General features: G+C 36.6%; 1 protein-coding gene across 5 annotated transcripts in view; it reads right to left on the bottom strand.

Moving 5' to 3' along the window:
- Window positions 1-19,193, bottom strand: part of LOC136031200 (protein madd-4-like) — a 369,461-nt gene that overhangs the window by 254,908 nt on the left and 95,360 nt on the right. The window contains exon 1 of one of the 5 annotated variants that reach the window (XM_065710564.1): window positions 17,397-17,551. The exons of the other annotated variants lie outside the window; for them this stretch is intronic. Within the exon in view, the coding sequence (XP_065566636.1) occupies window positions 17,397-17,438 (42 nt within the window). The 5' untranslated portion in view covers window positions 17,439-17,551. Of the gene's footprint in view, window positions 1-17,396; window positions 17,552-19,193 lie in introns of those variants that run through there. 5 annotated transcript variants of the gene reach the window in all.

Raw genomic sequence — 19,193 nt, 5'->3', positions numbered from 1 at the left:
TGGCTTGCGAAAACATGAACAATTGGATATAATGTATGATTTTTAACAGAAACATATCTGGAAAAGTCTTGGGAATGATGAGGGGGTACCAGAAGGTGCCAGATGGTCAATCGTAGTGTTCCATGGTGGTGAGAATTGTGACAGGGTATCTCGTTGAGGGTTTGCTTGCAAAACATGAATCAATGGATTTAACGCACGATTTTTAACAAGAACGTATCTGGAAATGTTTTAGGAATGAAGAAGTGGTGCCAGAAGGTACCAGAGGGCCATTAATAGTATGGCACGGTGGTATGAACTGAGATGGTGTATCACGGAAGGTGAGCTTTCGGAAACATGAGCCAATGAATTGAAATAATATTATAGCAAGAAAGTATCTGTAAAATGTCTTTAGAATAAATGAGGGGGTGTTGAAGAGTGCAAGAAGATGCCATAAAGCCAGTCATCGTGTGACACAGTGGCGTGAATAGTGACTGGTAAATCACGTTGAGGGTGGCTTGCAAAAACATGAGCCATTGGATTTAATGTATAATTCTTAACAAAAAATACCTGGAAAATGTCTTAGGAACGATGAAGAGGGGGCGCAAGAAGGTGCCAGATGGTCAATCGTAGTGTGGCAAGGTGATGTGAATTGCGACTGGTATATCATGTTGAGGGTGACTTGCACAAACAAGAGCCATTGGATCTAATGTATGATTTTCAACAGGAAAATACCTGGGAAATTTCTTAGAAATGATGAATGGGGGTGCCATATGGTCAAACGTAGAGTGGCACGGTGGTGTGAATTGAGATGGTGTGTCACGGGGGGTTGGCTAGCGAAAACATGAACCATTGAATTTATATCATATTTTTAACCAAAAAGGATCGAGAAAATATCATAGGAATGATGAGTAGGGGGGGCAGAAGGTGCCATATGGTCAAACGTAGAGTGGCACGGTGGTGTGAATTGAGATGGTGTGTCCCGGGGGGTTGGCTAGCGAAAACATGAACCATTGAATTTATATCATATTCTTAACCAAAAAGGATCGAGAAAATTTCATAGGAATGATGAGTGGGGGGCCGAAGGTGCCAGATGGTCAATCGTAGTGTGGCATATTGGTGTGAATTGGGATTTTTTATCAAGGAGGGTTGGCTTGCGAAAACATGAACCATTGGATTTAATGTATGATTTTTATCAAGAAAATATCTGGAAAATGTCTTAGGAATTATTAGGAGGGTGTCAGAGCGTTAGTAATAGTATGGTAGAGTGGCATGAATGGATTGGTCTGACATTTTTGAGAGCTTAACGTTAAACTTAGAGGTGTTAAAAGAATTTTTCGACTGAGGGGTAGTGAAATCTAACGCTCAGTCAAAGAAACGAGGTATTTTGATTAAAAGCCCACAAAAATATCTTCATGTGGCTTAATATACCTCTATCGAGATTATGTAAAATTTGAAGAGAAAATATTATTCGAATTCGCATTTGTCAAAGGGGAATCAAAAAATGAGAGATTTTCATTAAAAGCCCTCGAAAATATCTTGATATGGATTAAATTTACATCTAATAACAAACCTCGACACTGAAATTTGTTTGTAGGCACCCCACCTTTCTTTAATTCATGGTTCTTTTGCTTATATTTTATCCTTTATAAGTTTTTTTCATGTTTTGTTTTTTCGGTTATTTGAGTTTGAACTGCTTTTTCATTGTTTTAGGGGCCAGCCACATTTTGCCATGGTGGCGTGAATTGCTTGGAGTCATCAGAAGATACACTAATGGGGATTTTTTCACTAAGTATAAATGATCGATCCCATGCCCGAAAAAATTCCATGTGTGAAAAAAGACTCTATTAGTAAAAATGCGCCAAGAGAAACTCTCAATATTATCTGATAACATCCTCTAAAGAATTACTCAACAAGCAGGTGTATTTCAAATGTACGAAAATTTCCGGAACCGATTTTCCACCCTGCATGTCAGTTATTGCATGTACATCTTCATTACGTAACACTCACGTGTGTGCCCCCCCCAGCTATGGCAAGGAATTGCCCGCTTGACTAGTGGATTCTATCAAGTCATATTACGCAACAGTCAAAAGTAAACAAAACCTATGACTTGACAAGTGTCTGTTGGGTGAAATTGCTCGCTAGTCCCCCCCCCGGAGGTAAGGTTAGAGGTCCTGGTGAAATTGGATTCTAGGGCTGCCCATTGTAATTGGATTTTAGGGCCCCCAGTGAAATTCGATGCTAGGGTCCCTGATTGATAGGTTAGGCACCCGATGAAATTGGCTTCTAGGGAGCCTGGTGGAATTGCTCGCTAGGGTCCGGCGTCTGGAAGGTTCCCCCACTAGCGGGCTCAGAAGGTATTTTAAGAAGCAAAGAAACTACTTCATAACAACGAAAAGTGAGCAAACCCTATGACGTAACATTTATCTGCATCTCTTATAAAACATTCCCTATGACGTAACTAATGCCTGGGTCTTGAAGAAATTTAAAAAAATCTTCGAGATTGGGATTCGAAGGGATAGAGACGTCTTTTAGCTTATTAAAAAATTCTCTGCCCTATTGTATTTTGTGTCTATTTTTTATTATTTATTTTTCTATTTTTTGTTGTTATTTATTTATTAGTTTTTAGACATTAGTATCCCCTTTACCCGGAACTGAAGGGTGTAAATGTCTAGCCATTAAGAAAAAAATTGGGTTCTTTTTCAAGTGGATGAGTCAATTTCCTTTTCATCTATCATCTTTTATACATTGAGACCCTCTTGGTCTAAAAACCTAAGGCTATAAGTTTTGAAACAATCAGAAAACTTTTTTGGCCCGCTCTCGGACTAAGTTTTGGAAAGACCTTGCCACAGACTAAAATAGATTTTAGAAATTAGTTTAAATTTGTATAGTTTTATACATTATAGTTTTAGCTTAAAGTTCAAGATGTTCAGAAAAAAAAAGTTTTCTGACCTTCTTTTGGCCCTTTATCAGGCCCCATTTTGAGGAACTAATATTTTTTCTTTTGTTTTTAATTCTACCCTAGGGTCCTCTTAGTCCATGGGTGTTAGGATGTAAGTTTCGAGTAGATTAGAAATGAGGCTTTTCTTCTTTATCCTGGCCCCATTACCAAAAACATCTTTTTTTTATATTTGGTGCCTCTTAGCCCAAGGACTTACAACTGTAAGTTTCAAGCTGATTAAAGACAGAATGGTTGCTGGCCCATTTCCAGACCCCTAACATCCTCCTCTCCCAACACAATATGTGTTACTCTCGGGTCAGGGAGCCATCCCTGAAAGTTTCGAGCCGGTTGGGCATCCAAGATCCAACATTCTCTCCCTTTTTCACCATAAAAACAATGTATACGCGCATAGCCACTTCTATAGTTTAGGGAATTTGCCCCATGGGCTTTGGGGGTTAAATCCTCCCTGGAGACATTCTTCCAACTATTCTAAGAAGAATCATTATCTGGAAATTCTGCTAGAATGTCCTGGGGGGTAACAGGAGGAGGGGGCAGATATCAAAAATAGGCACAAAAGATGTTGCCCTCTAGTAGCTTTCGACCTTGAAAATGGGCACAAACTTTCATTTTGAATCGAGTTAGCCCCCTCCAAAGCTTCTAAGATCAAATCTCTCCAGCAAATTGATCAGAATAAAACTAAGACTTGGGAGGCACGTGGTTCTTTACTAGAACAACAAAGACAGTTGCCTCCGAGAACGCTAGAGCGTTACCTTTGGCATGCTTTAAACAATAAAAGTTTCAGTTAAAATGCTTTGAAATACAATCAGTACGTAAAACACTTACGATTAAAAAGCGACTATACCTATTGCATTTCGAAAATCCTTTCGGAAAAGAACCGGTTAAATTTTAGGGTAAACACCGATGATTAGAGGATGCTACAGCCTCTCATACATAGGATACTTCATTCTAGCTATGATTTTTAAAGTCGATCTTTACTTTCATTTATAAAAAAACTTGTGTTTAGTTTTAATGCAAATACAGAATGTGTTTAATATATCTTCAAAAATCGCAAAATAGCCTATTTTGAAGTGGAATAAGGTAATGCAATAAGACTCAAAAGGGATACAGACCCGAAATGATGTCGAGAATACCCTGAGTTTTAATTTCAGGTAAACGGTACGGGAATGCAAAAGTGATTGTCATAGAATGCCATTACGTTAATTTATAATGATGCCGTATAATACTTCTACTCTAAGTCCATTTACAAAAAAAAAGCTACCAACTAATCACAGTACTTCCACCGTCACAAATTATGAACAAAATTCTAATCGGCTAGAAAACAGAAAATTATGGGCAGTCTTCTTTTCCACCTCGTAAATTTCCAAAAGATAAGAAATCACTTTAAAAATTCCAAACTTTCAAGAACATATTATAGTGGAAGGCGACATTTCAGGCCAAACATTCCTTTACTTTCATATAAAATCATCATATATCACCAAGAGTGTCTACCCCACACAGTTGAATTGACACAAGGCGAGAAATCGCTGCGTGAAGTCAACTCTCGACAGGTAAGCTTTGCACCTACGAGCAAATTTATAACGAAGTTATCGAATAGAATTCAATTCAGCTAAACAACCGTGAATAACCGAAATACTTCCGAAGAATTTGTTTCGGTAGCTTGCAGATAAAGAACTACAAAAGGGATTTATTAACTAAGACCCATGCTGTCAAAAAAGGAGATAGAAAAGTTATGAGCTTAAAGACTCTACCTTACAGTTGCTTCTAGTACTTATTGGTGTCTGGTGCCATATATAATGGCACCAGATGTATCGAAGGGTCTCATATGCCGCTTCTCTTATGGTCCTTTAATCTCCAGGTTAAAACAACTTTTAAGAACAAATCTATACGTTCAATATGTTAGTTGTTCAATCTTTATTTCAAGGAGTAAACAGATCTCGTAGACGAAATAGTTCCTTCAATGGAACTCTTCCAAATGGATAAGCAGCCCTATCAAAACTGTTTGTCAGATACATGTTTCCTTTTGCAGGAAATATCAAGAGTTGTGTGCCTACGTGACTGTCTTGTATGCTTGATAGACGATGGCAGAATGAGAGAAAGCATCTAAGAACAAGGTTAGTGCCCTTGTACTTGTTGAAAGTCTTAAATAAAGGTCCTCCAACCAGGTATCTTCGATTTAACTTACTGGAACACTCGAGAGAAATTATTCGGTTAAGGGAATCTGAAAATTCTAGATGTATCGCCAGTTTGGAAATCACTCCCCATAACTAGCCTATTAACCGTCAGTGTAAAAATGCGAATTCCAAATATATCGCATTTCTTGTGTCATTATTATGCCTGTATTATGTTATGAACACCGTTGTGTGTGTGTGTGTGTGTGTATGTCTCGTATCTATATTTGTATTTACAACAACAAATTAATAAATCTAACATTATATTAAATAAAAAAACACGTTTTTCCACCTGAAAGTAAGGAGTAGCATTAAAACCTGAACGAACAGAAATTATGACGTTAATGAGGAGGGTTGCCCTCTCCTCAATACTCCAATCTTTACGCTAAAGTTTAACTTGTTGTTCCAATCATTTAAGACTCACTCCTGAAACACAAGGGCCATTTAATTAAAATAATTAGCTGTTTTAAAAGCTCTAGAAAAATATTAGCGTTCAGAGCGAGGTACTGAGGAGGGACCAACCCCCTTATTTACGTAATAATTTCTATGTGTTTTAAGTTTTAATGCTACTCCTTACTTTCAGTTAATTATTTTTGTATAGCCTACGAAATAATTATAGCCTTTATGGCCTAATTTTTTATAGTCTAAGTTTTTTATTTATTTTCTTAAGTAGAGGTGTGAGAAAGAGTCAAACTTTAGCGTAAAGAGCACAGGCGTTGCGGAGGGGACAATCCCTTTCATATACGAAATAATTTCATATATAATAATAATTTCATATACGAATTAATACGGAATAATTTCTGTTCGTTTTAAATTTTACTGTCGCTCCTTACTTGCAGTAAAAAAAAAAACATGTTTTTTTTATTTAATTACTATTAAAGAATTAAAGAAACCCAACACGAATAGAAATAAATGAACAATCATAGCGAAAAAAAACTAAACAAGTAATAATATAAATAAATAAATAAATCTTAAAGCGAGTAATGCTTTGAATATGAATATGCAAATCAAGCTTAAAACAGAAAAAAAATATTTTGCTATTGAAGAATAAATGAAACCGAAAACGAGCAGGAATTAAATGCAAACAAACATATAATAGATACTAATATAAATGAATAAATAAATATTAAAACGTAAGAAAATTAAATTGGACATACAAATCAAGCTTGAAAGGAAAAAAATTACTACAAACAAGAGTTTCGGTATCGCCCCCTTCTCTCATTGTCTAAGTCTAAAACCTACTGCGTCATTGGCGCTTTAGTGAAAATCATATGTGTCTTGAACAGTCTTGGAAAGTATAAAAAAAATCAAATTGAATATTCGATATATAACTATATTAATTGTTGAAAGATCCATCAGTTCAAGGTTTTATTCCACTGTAATTTTTATTTTCATTTTCATTGATGTAAGAACTGGAAAAATAAAATATTTGTAATGTAATTCATTTTCAGTGAAGCGCCAATGACGCAGCAGGCTTTAGGTTTTTTTTCAGTTAATGAAGGAGGCAGTGTTTAAACTCTTGTTTATAGTGAAAACTATATTCATCTTGAACAATCTTAGAAAGAACTAATAAATTAAACTGAATGTTTGATTTATAATGGTATTATTTGCTCAAAGCTCATCAGTTCAAAATTTTACTGTAATTTCAACGTTTTTTTTTATATTAAACATAAAAGAAAATATTTGTAGCATAATTTGCTGTCAGTAAAGCGCCAATGACGCTGTAGGTTTTAGACTTTTACGGTGAGAGAAGGAGGCGATATCCAAAGTCTTGTTTGTAATGATTTTTGTTCGTTTCAAGCCTGATTTGCATTTTCAATTTAACTTTCACTTGTTTAATGATTTATTTAGTCATTTGCATTAGCATCTATTGTATGTTTGTTGCATCAATTGTTTATTCAATGTCTGTTTGTTTGGGGTTTCATTTATACTTCAATAGCAAAATTTTTTTTTTCGTTTTAAGCTCGATTTGCATATTCAATTTAAGCATTACTCGCTTTAAGATTTATTTATTCATTTATATAACTACTTGTATGTTTATTGCCAAGATTTAATTTCTGTTTGTTTTAGTTTTCATTTATTCTTTAATAGTTATTTCTGATCGTTTTGAGTTTGAATTTTGACAGGTATTTGTATCTGCTGATCTTAAGTTTAAAATGGCCTTTACTTTTCTTTAAAAAACTTCTTTCGGAAAGTCTTTTTTTAAATTAATTTTTGTTCGTTTTTGATTGCAAAAAGTTTCAAGTTTTTAAAAATTCCTCATTTCAAATCAAACTTTTTTTTCAACATCAAACGTTCATCAAAGTGTCAAAACTAGTACCAAATTAACAATATCAAAGTAAAAAAAAGACAGTAGACTATACAGAGCTATCCTCCCGTTTTCCCTGCAAATGGTAAGGTATTGGGGGATCAGATTTAATGCTAGGGGTTGTCATCTGAGTCCCCTCCAAACGACCAACTCGTCCATATAAACCTTATATGCCACTGCAGCATAAGTTACAGCCCTTCCCTGGGCTCTGGGGGGGGCTATGTTGACACCGAGCTTTTTGTTAGCTGATCGTTGGACTGTTTTAAACAAACTGGCAATCTAAATATTTTTATCAGATGCATTTGTAAAAAAGAGTGTGTGGGGGAGAAGGATAGATGTCCTCCGATCCCTTTTGACTCATAAAAAGATAACTAGAACTTCCCCTTTCCAATCAAATGAGCCACTTATGAAGTTTATATGACCTCTCTTTGCATAAGAACCTTATATGCCCCGGGACATAACTTAAAACACTTGCCCCCGGGCTCTGGGGCTTTGCATCAATTTCGAAGTTTTCTTATCTGATGTTTGAACTATTTTTAACAAAATGACTATCTCAAAATTTTTATCGGATGGGATTGGAGAAAAAAAAGCGGGAAGGAGGGGCCTAATTACACTTCGATCTCTTTTAGCTTTTTAAAAGTGAACTAGAACTTTCAATTTTTAATCAAATGAGCCCTCTCTGAAGTTTATACGAGCATCCATTCTATAAGAACCATATATACCCACAGGGCATAACTTACGACACCTTTCCCAGGGCCTGGAGGGGTTGTTTAGACCCCACATTCTTAATATCTGATGTTTGAACTACTTTTAACAAAAGAGCCACCTCAAAGTTTTCATCGGATGGGCTTGGGGGAAAACGGAGTAGAGGGGGGGCTAGTTGCCCTCCGATATCCTTTGACTCTAAAAAAGTGAACCAGAACTTTTAATTTCCAATCAAATCAGCTCACTCTGAATTTTATTTGAGCACCCTTCTATAAGAACCATATTTGCCCCCAGGGCATAACTTACAACCCCTGCCCCCGGGCCCTGGGGGTTATGTCGACACCAGAGTTTTTGTTATCTGATGTTTCAGCTGTTTTAAAAAAGGGCTATCTCAAATTTTTATTGGATAGCTTTGGGGGAAAGGGAGTGGCGGTGGAGCTAGGTGCCCTCAGATCTCTTTAGACTCCTATAAAGTGAACCATAAATTTCAATTTCCAATCAAATGAGTCTCTCTGAAGTTTAAACGAGCATCTCTTATATAAGATCAATATATGTCCCCAGGGCATAGCTCACATCGACTACCCCCGGGGCCTGGGGGGTTGTGTCAGCATCACAGTTTGTTTTTATCTGACCTTTAAACTATTTTTTTACAAAAAGGCTGTCTCTAAAAATTTATCCGATGCATTTGGGGGAAAAGGGCGAGAAGGGCCAGTTGCCCTCCGACCTCTTTTGACTCATGAAAAGTGAACTAGAACTTTAAGTTTCCAAAGAAATGAGCACTCTCTGAAGTTTATACGAGCATTCCTTCCATAAGAACCATATACACCCTCAGGGCATAACTTACAACGCCTGCTACCGGGCCTTGGGGGATTGTGTCGACACTGGAAGTTTTGTTATCTGACCTTTGAACCATTTTTAACAAAACAATTATCACAAAATTTTATCTGTTTGGGGGGGGAAAGACGTAGGGAGGGAGGATAGATGCCCTCCGATCACTTTTGACTTTTAAAAAGTGAACTACAACTTTTAATTTAAATCAAATGAGCCCTCTCTGAAGTTTACGCGAGTATCCCTTCCATAAGAACAATATATGGGAAAAAGAGCGTGGGGGGAGGCAACCTCCCTTCGATCACTTTTTACTCTTAAGAAGTGAAGTACAACTTTCAATTTCCAATCAAATGAGCCCTCTCTGAAGTTTTATACGAGCATCCCTTCCATACGAACCATATATGCCCCAGGGCACAACTTACAACGTGTGACGCCGGGCCCTGGGGGGCTGTGTTGACACTGGAGTTTCTGCTATTTGACCTTTGAACGGTTTTTAAAAAAATTTATATCTCAAAAGTTTAAAAAGAGCACTGGAACTCTTGATTTTCAACCGAATGAGTCCACTTTGAAGTGGGCTCATTTTTTTGTTTATACGAAGACCTCCTCCATATGAAGTGTCTCCAGGAAAAAAAAGTAACAATAAATAAATAATAAAACATTGGAGCCGTATGCTGTTTACTATAGGCAACGGTATAACATTGCCTCTGATATAAAAAAAAAGAAAAAAAAAGAAAAACATAGAGAATCCTGGTTTTCAATTATGGATAGACCTAAGATGAAGACAGGTGGCAAAAATAATTTCATTTCTATGCCCTTGGTACTAAAAGTCCGTAAGACAAAGACACCCAAATGCAAATAGAAAATGCAAACAAAACATTGGTTCCCCAAAACAAAGGACCAGAAACTATTTTTTTTTCTGAAAGGCTTAAACGTTAAATCTGCAAGTCCTTAAGACAATGAGACGCTAATTTAGATGATAATTAGTTTAGGGGCACGAGCCCAAAAAATAATGGGCCCAAAAACAGCCAATTTTTCTTATCGGTTTAAAGCTACTTGAGCGATGGGAACCCAAATCACAAGAAAAATTAAAAAAGAATTTCACCCCCCCCCCCCAAGGGAAACAGATGTTTTTTAGTTGCGAGCCCACCCCACACACACACACGAAATAGGGTCCAAGGAGGAGCAAAAGTATCTTTTCTTATCGGCTCTAAAACTTACGTACTTAAGTGTGTACCAATGCACAAGAAAAAGAGAAAGAAAAGCGACAAAAGAAAAAGAGCCAAAATTGGAAAGAAACACCCATAAGCTCCTGGGCTAAGGGAAATGCACAAAAATAGGTTGGGAACAAAACTCCTAAAACTGGGCCAGAAAATATTTTTATAATTAGCTTGAAGCTCGCATCTGATATTTTGAGTCGGGGGAGTCCAATTTGGAAAAAAAACATTGGCTTCCCTCAAAAGTGGGCACTAAAAAGGCTTTCTCTAAACTGTTTGAAATTTAACTCTACAGGTCCCTGGCCAAATGGACCCAAAGGTACAAAACAATTTTTGAAACTCCTCTAAAATGTAGCCAAAAAGGGACACAAAATATTTTTTCTGATTAACTTGAAGATTTCAAGGATCAAAATTTAGACTAACTGGACCACTTATTTTTTGGAGGAAAAAGATATTAGGGGACGAAAACAAGGCAATAGCTTTGTTGTCACAATCAGTCTCAAAACTGTAGCCGCAAGTCCCAGGCTAAGAAGCCTAATCAGCTTCAAATAGATAAAAAATCAAGCTGATAAAAAAATCAGCTTGGGGGCATGGTCTCCCTCTACCAAAAAAATGAAGTCTAGAAATCACCCCAAGCTTTTTTTCTGATTAGGTTAAAACTACATCCTTAAGTCATCGAAGCAAGAAGACCTAAGTGGACAAGACAGAAGTAGAAAAAAAACTCTGATTCCCCGTAAAAAAGGCGAAAACGGCATTTTATCAAATGCTTGAAAGTTTAAACGGTAAGTACTTAGACCAATGAGACTCTTGTGTCAAACAGTTCGTGGTAACGAACTGTAGTAAGGAGCGACCCGGCTCAATAGTAAACAAAACTCTAAAAAACGGAATTTTGATGCTAAAAGATACATCAATAAGTTTCAATTAATTTAGTCTTTTTCATCAAAAGTTACGAGCCTGAGAAAATTTGCCTTATTTTGGAAAATAGGGGGAAACATCCCCTAAAAGTCATAGAATCTTAACGAAAATCACACCATCGCATTCGGCGTATCAGAGAACCCTATAGCAAAAATTTCAAGTTCCTATCTTAAAAAAATGTGGAATTTCGTATTTTTTTGCCAGAAGAAAAATCACGGGTGCGTGTTTATTTGTTTGTTGTTTTTTTTCTTTTCCCCAGGGGTCATCGTATCGACCAAGTGGTACTAGAGTGTCGCAAGAGGGCTCATTCTTACGGAAATGAAAAGTTCTAGTGCCCTTTTTAAGTGATCAAAAAAATTGGAGGGCACCTAGGCCCCTCCCACGCTCATTTTTTTCCAAAAGTCAACGGATTAAAATTTTGAGATAGTCATTTTGTTCCGCATAGTCGAAAACCATAATAACTATGTCTTTGGGAATGACTTACTCCCCACAATCCCTGGGGGAGGGGCTGCAAGTTACAAACTTTGACCAGTGTTTACATATAGTAATGGTTATTGGGAAGTGTACAGACGTTTTCAGGGGGATTTTTTTTGGTTTGGAGGGTGGGGTTGATGGGAGGGGCTATGTGGGAGGATCTTTCCTTGGAGGAATATGTCATGGGGGAAGAAAAATTCAATGAAAAGGCCGCAGGATTTTCTAGCATTACTATAAAAAAACAATGAAAAAATAAACATGAAAACGTTTTTTCAATTGAAAGTAAGGAATAGCATTAAAATTTAAAACGAACAGAGATTATTACGCATATGAGGGGTTCTAAAAATACTTTAGCAATAAAGAGCGAGGTATTTAGGAGGAGATAAATACCTCGCTCTTTATGCTAAAGTATTTTTAGTAATTTCAACTATTTATTCTACGGCCTTTTTGATTCAGGGGTCATTCTTAAAGAATTGGGACAGAACTTACGACTTAGTGTAAAGAGCGAGGCATTAACGAGGGTACAAACCCCCTCGTACACATAATAAAAATATAAGAATATAAAAGTTTGTTACGTAAGTTAATTCTTAAGTTACGCATATTTTTTATTAATAAAAACGTTCGTTAAAAATTAAAGGTTCTAGTAGCCTTTTTAAGTAACCGAAAAATTGGAGGGCAGCTAGGCCTCCTTCCCCACCCCTTATTTCTCAAAATCGTCTAATCAAAACTAAGAGAAAGCCATTTAGCCAAAAAAAAATTAATATACAAATTTCATTTCAATAATTTATGTGCGGAGAGCCAAAATCAAACATGCATTAATTCAAAAACGTTCAGAAATTAAATAAAAAAACTAGTTTTTTTAACTGAGAGTAAGGAGCGACATTAAAATTTAAAACGAACAGAAATTACTCCGTATATGAAATGGGTTGTTCCCTCCGCAATCCCTCGCTCTTTACGCTAAAATTTGACTCTTTGCCACAATTCTACTTTTTAAAACAATTAAAAGCTTTAGCGTAAAGAGCGAGGCGTTGAGGAGGGAACAACCCATTTCATATACGGAGTAATTTCTGTTCGTTTTAAGTTTTAATGTCGCTCCTTACTCTCAGTTAAAAAAAACTAGTTTTTTTATTTAATACCTAATCAAACAATTCAGATTCGGGACCATCCAAAAATGAGCCAAAGAACTTTTTTCAATAATCTTAATAATTATACCTAAAATTCTTTGGATCCCATACAAAACATAGCCTACTGATGAACCTGAAAATTGGGTAAAAAAGAAGGTCAATATACTCCTTTTTTTTGAATAAATTAAAATTTAAAACTATCATTGTTTGGCTGAGTGGACTCTAATGTAAAAGGAGAATTTGAGTTTGGGGCACGGCTTCCTCCAAGTTGAAGCCACAAAAGGGCCATGATACTTTGTTTTCCCGATTGGATTGAAGTATTCAAGAATTGTTGCTAGACTGGGAGACCACATATTTTTGTTCGTGGAGGGAGCGTGCTCGTGGTCCAGATAAGAGCCAAAAACTTGTCAGTATTCAGTCTGAAATTTACAGGCGTATCGACTTAGATCAAGGAAAACCTAACGCTCTTTGATCAAGGAAAACCTAATGCCAAAAAAAATATATATAATAAGTTGGCCCAAATAGGGGCCGAAACAACTTTTATCCGAACATAGACTTGGGAAACTACAGATGGGATTCTCTTGATCAGCTTTAAACTCATATGTAGAGAGACACAAAGATCAATAATTAAGAAGAAAAATCTTGAAAAAATTTGGGTTGTATCAATACGTGATTCCCCAAAAGAGGCCTAGAGTTTATTTCATCTCTTACAGGCTTGAAACTTACAGGACACAGGACATGCACACTTGGCTGGGTAGATCATTGTTGCAGCGGGAGCTGCAACCTAGTAAAGAGCGAGTCACGGCCCATAGCAACCAAAAGTTTAAAAAACGTTTAGAAAAAACTGCATAATAAAAAAAAATTCCATCTCAGACACTGACTCAGGAATGGCAACTACTATTTCGGTTAGTCTTAAAAGTAAAAGTTTATTGCGAAAAGAAATGTTTGGTGATTTCGAAAAAGTTTGAAACCCCTCGAAAATAGCGTCATATCAAAATGAAAAGTGTACCATTGGGATCAGCATGGTCGAAAACCTTATAGAGGGAAATTACAGTTCCCCTTCTTGAACAACATGGAAAATCATTTTTTTGCATCGGACACTGATCTGTCTCCCGTTTTTTTTTTTTTTTGTTTTTTTTTTCTTCTTCTTCTTCTTCTTCTTCTTCTTTTTTAACAGGCCTAACTGGCTACCAGAACATCATAGAGAAATGTTTAATGGCTCATTGAAAAGTTGTTTTTATATCTACGTTATAAATTCCACCATCTGCACGTGCTATATGGCACTAAAATGGCACTTTTTGCGCCATTTCTAAAGGGGTGGGGCTAGCGGGCTATCAAAATATCATAGACAGATTTTCTTTAATAGCTCATATAAAAGATATTGCTCATATCTACGTTTTCTCTATAAAATCCATCATCTGTAAGTGACAAATGGCACTAAAAATGGCACTATTGGTGCCATATCTCAAGTGGAAAAGCTGGGGCTAGTGGGCATCCATAACTTCCTAGAGACATGTTTCATGACTCATTTGAAAGCTATTGCTCATATCTAAGTGCTTTTTATCAGTTCTACCGTCCATAAGCGTCATATAGCACTAAAAACGGCACTTTTGGTGCTACTTCTTAATTGGAAAAGCTTGGAAGTATAAAACGGTACCATTGTAATAGTTATATCCCAGAACTCTTAACTGGAGATCTACAAGAACCCCTTCTACCCAGATCTACAAGAACCCCTACAATCTACCCAGCCCCCTTAGTAAGTCTCACTAGTCCGTTGGGAGAATTCACTATGAACTCCTTAACACGATCAGCCGACTTTGGGGCTCGCAAAATGATTTATAAGTATCGAATGTTCTTAAGAGTAAGAAATTCCTAGAAGAACAAATAGTTGAATCTCAAAATTCCAAATGACTGTTCCTTGACGTACCCCTCCCCTCCTCCTGTTCGCAAAAGTTGAGCTTCGCCAAATATAGTTTAATGCTCTCACTCTTTATAATAAAAGCTTTTATTAACTCAATGTTTTATAATAGCCAATGACAAATGTATTTGCTGGATAAGGTACAGTAATTACGCTTTTGGTGATGACATAACTCTCCATAGTCTTTGGGAAAGGGCAGTAAGTTACACAACTTGGTCCTACAAGAACAAATAGATTGAGCTTGATCATCAGCCGCCCTAGGTCAATTACCAGCGCGTTAGACTTTGAATCAGGATGGCAAGGGTTCAGTTCCTTAATACGGCATTTTTATTTCAATCATGGTTTTCTGCCTTATATATGATTACTTTTCAGCTATTTAACTATTTTCGTTATTTTTATGTGAATTGTGAAATGTTCCACACACAATTTTTGGAACGGACCCCAACCACTTGCCACTTAGGGGTTGGAGAAGTGTAGGCATATAGTTCTGGAACAATTCAAAGTTATATCTTCAAAGAAAGATTACTTATTTTTATATTTATTTATTCATATTACTTCCTTTTTTACTATTTAATAGACGGAATAAAACTATATGTAATGTATATAGAGAAATCATAGCACTGAGAACCTATTACCATCTTTTTTTTTCTAAGATCTTTATGCCAAAGCATAAAGAAAGAAAACGATCAAAAATGGGGTTTTTGCCAAAATGAAAATACTGAAGAAAACGCAGAAAGCGAATATTTTGAGAGAACAACCACCTCTCTTCTTCAGCGCGAACAAAATAATACGATCAAGGAAAAAACAACAAGAGCTAAGAGCTCATATGGCACTTGTGACGAGGCAAGAAGAGCTCAAGAGGCAAGGGCTCATATGGTATGAGCTCTAACAAAATTCTATCCTTCCAAACATCAAATTTCATAAAGATCTGATCAACCGTTCGCAAGTTAAAAATACTTCATTTTTTCTATTTTTTCTGAATTAACCGGTCCCCCACTCTCCCACCCCCAGATGGTCAAATCGGGAAAACGACTATTTCTAATTTAATCTGGTCCGGTCCCTGATAAGCCAGCCAAATTTCATCGTCCTAGCTTACCTGGAAGTGCCTAAAGTAACAAAACCGGGACCGACAGACCGACAAAATTTGCGATTGCTATAAGTCACTTGGTTAATACCAAGTGCTATAAAAACGGAAAGAACGCAAGAAGCAGCCTAGAGGTATCCTAGCACCCTACGGTAAAATAGACAGCGATTAGGAGAAACCCTACCATATGCACTCGGACATTACTAATGCAATCATTAACATTTGAAAAGACAAATTGGCCGTAACAGCTACTATTTTAGTAGTTGGGAGGAAACACTCCAGAAGAAAACATTATAAAATTCTGAAAACTATTTCTAAGATTTCAAAAATAAGGTCTTAGATCATTCCAAAAAAAACGCATCAATTTACTTCACCGGCCCCCTCCTCCCAACGTGCAAATAAACAGCCTGAATAAATCAATCTCAGTCAATTTTCCATAGGCGATTTCTTATCTTCAAATTTATTTAACGCCAAACAAGCAAGGGCAATGGCAACAATCGAAGAAAATTTAATAATGTTATTTGGGCTACATATTTGCACATTAGGGGGGAGGGGGTAAAGTAATGGGCCTTCTAGTAATGCTAGTTTTTTTAGAATTTTCTAAAGTGGTTTTCTAAATTTTGTAGTTTTTCCTTCTGGAGGTGCCAACCACTAAATCTGTTTCCCATAAAATAACAAGAAGAGTCCCGCAAAATATATTGGAAGCATATATAGTATCGCTTCAAGGGGTGGTAGAGTAAACTCATACACTATTAGGAATAATATACGTAAGTATTCACGCTTGTTTTAATGGAACTGCCATGATTTTTCAGGCTTTTACTCGTAACAATTACAAAGCTCACCACTCCGTAGCTAGACAATTAGCAAAATTCGCATACATCTATGGGGACCTGTCTACCGCCTCTTCGGTTTATTATTTGGTTCAAAACTCAATTCTTCTACATGACTTACCCATCCCAAGAAGGCACTTTTCTCCTAAACTCTGAAAATCTCCTTATTTTCGAGATATTAAATTTTACACCGTTCAATACATGCTCTCTAGTTTGGCCATTTTCGCTGCTTGGTCTACCCATAAACCACTAGTGGTGGATTCAGGAGAAGACAACCCCCCTACTCAGGGATGGATCTAGAGTAAAATATTGGGGGAGGCCCAATGTGACAAGGGTGCCAATGAGCAAAATCTTGGGGGAGGCCCAATGTGACAAGGGTGCCAATGAGCAAAATCTTGAGGGGCCCAGGTGCCAATAATTGACCAAATTGACAAACTTTTTTCCAAAAAAAGGAGTAAAAAAGAAGAAAAACAGGATAAGAGGGCGCCAAAAAATTCTTGGAAATGGCCCGTGGTCCCCTCGGCCCCTTGGATCCGCAAGTGCCCCCACTTGTCTAGGCTGCATTTTAACCACAAAATTTACATCTATACGGATTTATCGAGCAAAAAAAGTTTTTCCAGATAACACTCTGGATCTGCCAATGCCCACTCTCATCAGTAAATGAAGCATTGCCTTACCCTTAGATTTCGAAATTTTTGGGGGATTTTCCGTTGCATTTTTTTCTTTGGCTTTTTTGGCATTTTCATAGAAGTGTTTTCGTTTGCGTTTTCATTGAAAAAAAAAAAAAAAAAAAACATTGTCAACCTAGACTTTAAAAATTTTGTTTTGTCCCTCTCCTATATTTCTCTAAATTAACACCGTGCAGAAATAAATATAAGCCTTTGACATACCATAAAAGAAAATATTTGACCAATAAACGTCATAAGTTTCATCTACTATCCTTGAATGTACGGCATTCTTTTCGTCCATATCTTCAACACAGAACAACCATCCAAACAAAACCTTAACAACGCCAAAACCAAACCAAAACTGACCGAATAATACAAACAACCAATTACACTTCATTCATTTCATTTCACATTTGACGTCACTGACAAGCAAGTGAAGCACTAAAGGAGTTTATTTCTGAGATGATTGCGAGGATAGCAGAGGCGCTTTTCATTCACGATTAGCAGAGCTTCACAGTGTGGCTACAGTAGCTTCCTGATATAATTCGTTATAAGATTTTCACAGATATTACAATACCACGAGTTCAATTTTAGAATTACTTCCGAAAAATAGATAATTGCCATCAAAAGAAGTTGTATTGACAACGGGAGCGTGATTAAGTAGGCAAAGCAACAGTAGCCTATAGCTCCATGGTTGAGATGATCTGACATGAAAAGCTATATATTTGTTATTGTTCCGAAACATCGCGAGATTCAAAGGGAACTTGACCATTTTTTTTGCGAATGGCTAACCTCGGAGAAGGGAGGGGGTTCCGAATATTACAGACATGTTGCTGCACGTTAAGGTAATTTCTTTTAAATTTATACTTCGTTTTTCTTCTTTCTTTTAAGTTACATTAGTTGTATGCTTTATAACTGATATATAAGAGGAAGGAGGAGGGGTGTCTCTCTTTTGAAGGTGTGCTGGTAAATGTTGTTACTGACAGTAATTTCTTTTAAAATGTTGCTTCGTTTTTCTTCGTGCTTTCAAGTTATATTACTTTTATGATTTATAACTGAGGGAATAAAATAGAATGCTCAGCCTGAAACGGCTATCTAGTTCTAAGATGCTCATTCTTTTTCTTTCTTTGTTTTGTAATTGTTGACCCCCATAAAATCAAAAAGAATTGTCATACGTCAAGATTGAACATGCCCACAATTAAAGAGTAGAAATATGTAGCCAATCGAACAGGGACACATCCAGGGGTGGGTGTTACCGATTTTGAACCTATTCCCCCCCTAAAGCATTTCTTAGACTCTTAAATTGGTCGTTTAATACAGGGGAAAAACTGTTTCTCCTAAACAACTAAAAAATACTTCTATAACTCGTAAATTGGACTTGAAATAGGGGTAAATATTACCCCCTCCCCCAAAAAGTTCTTTTGACATACTCTCCCACCCACCTCTCTCCCCCGAACAAAACTTCTGGATACAGTCCCGTAAGTATGCATAATTTTTTTTTGTGACATTCTACATTCAGCCCCCTAATTTAATCCTAATTTTATATTTATGAATAATTAGTCTCGTCTGAACTTTGGGTCGGGCAGGGATCGCATTACCAGTAGCGTTTATAAAAAAAATATATGAAACTTGTTGCTCATATGTCGGTTAGAGCAAAACGGAAAATTTACAGAACAAAATAGTAAGAACTGAAATACAGTAGCCTTTTAATTCGATTACCTACAGCACGGGAACTCTCGTGTAAATTTTACAGGGAGAAGACAAGCGAAATCTTCTACAGTAAGGAAACAATGGCGTCTTTTTATAAAAGTAAAAAAAAAACAATTTTTTAAACTGAAAGTAAGGAGCGACATTAAAACTTAAAACGAACAGAAATTATTCTGTATATGAAAGAAGCTGTCCCCTCCTCAACGTCCCGTTCTTTACGCTAAAGTTTGGCTCTTTGTAACAGTTCTACTTCTTGCAACAATAAAAAACTATTGATATCAAAATCCCGTTTTTTTTTAAGTTTCGGTTACT

The sequence above is a fragment of the Artemia franciscana genome, chromosome 9 (assembly GCF_032884065.1).
Source record: "Artemia franciscana chromosome 9, ASM3288406v1, whole genome shotgun sequence".
Classification (NCBI taxonomy): domain Eukaryota; kingdom Metazoa; phylum Arthropoda; class Branchiopoda; order Anostraca; family Artemiidae; genus Artemia; species Artemia franciscana.
The sequence above is the reverse complement of the archived record's forward strand: the minus strand, read 5'-3'. Positions and strand labels throughout refer to the sequence as shown.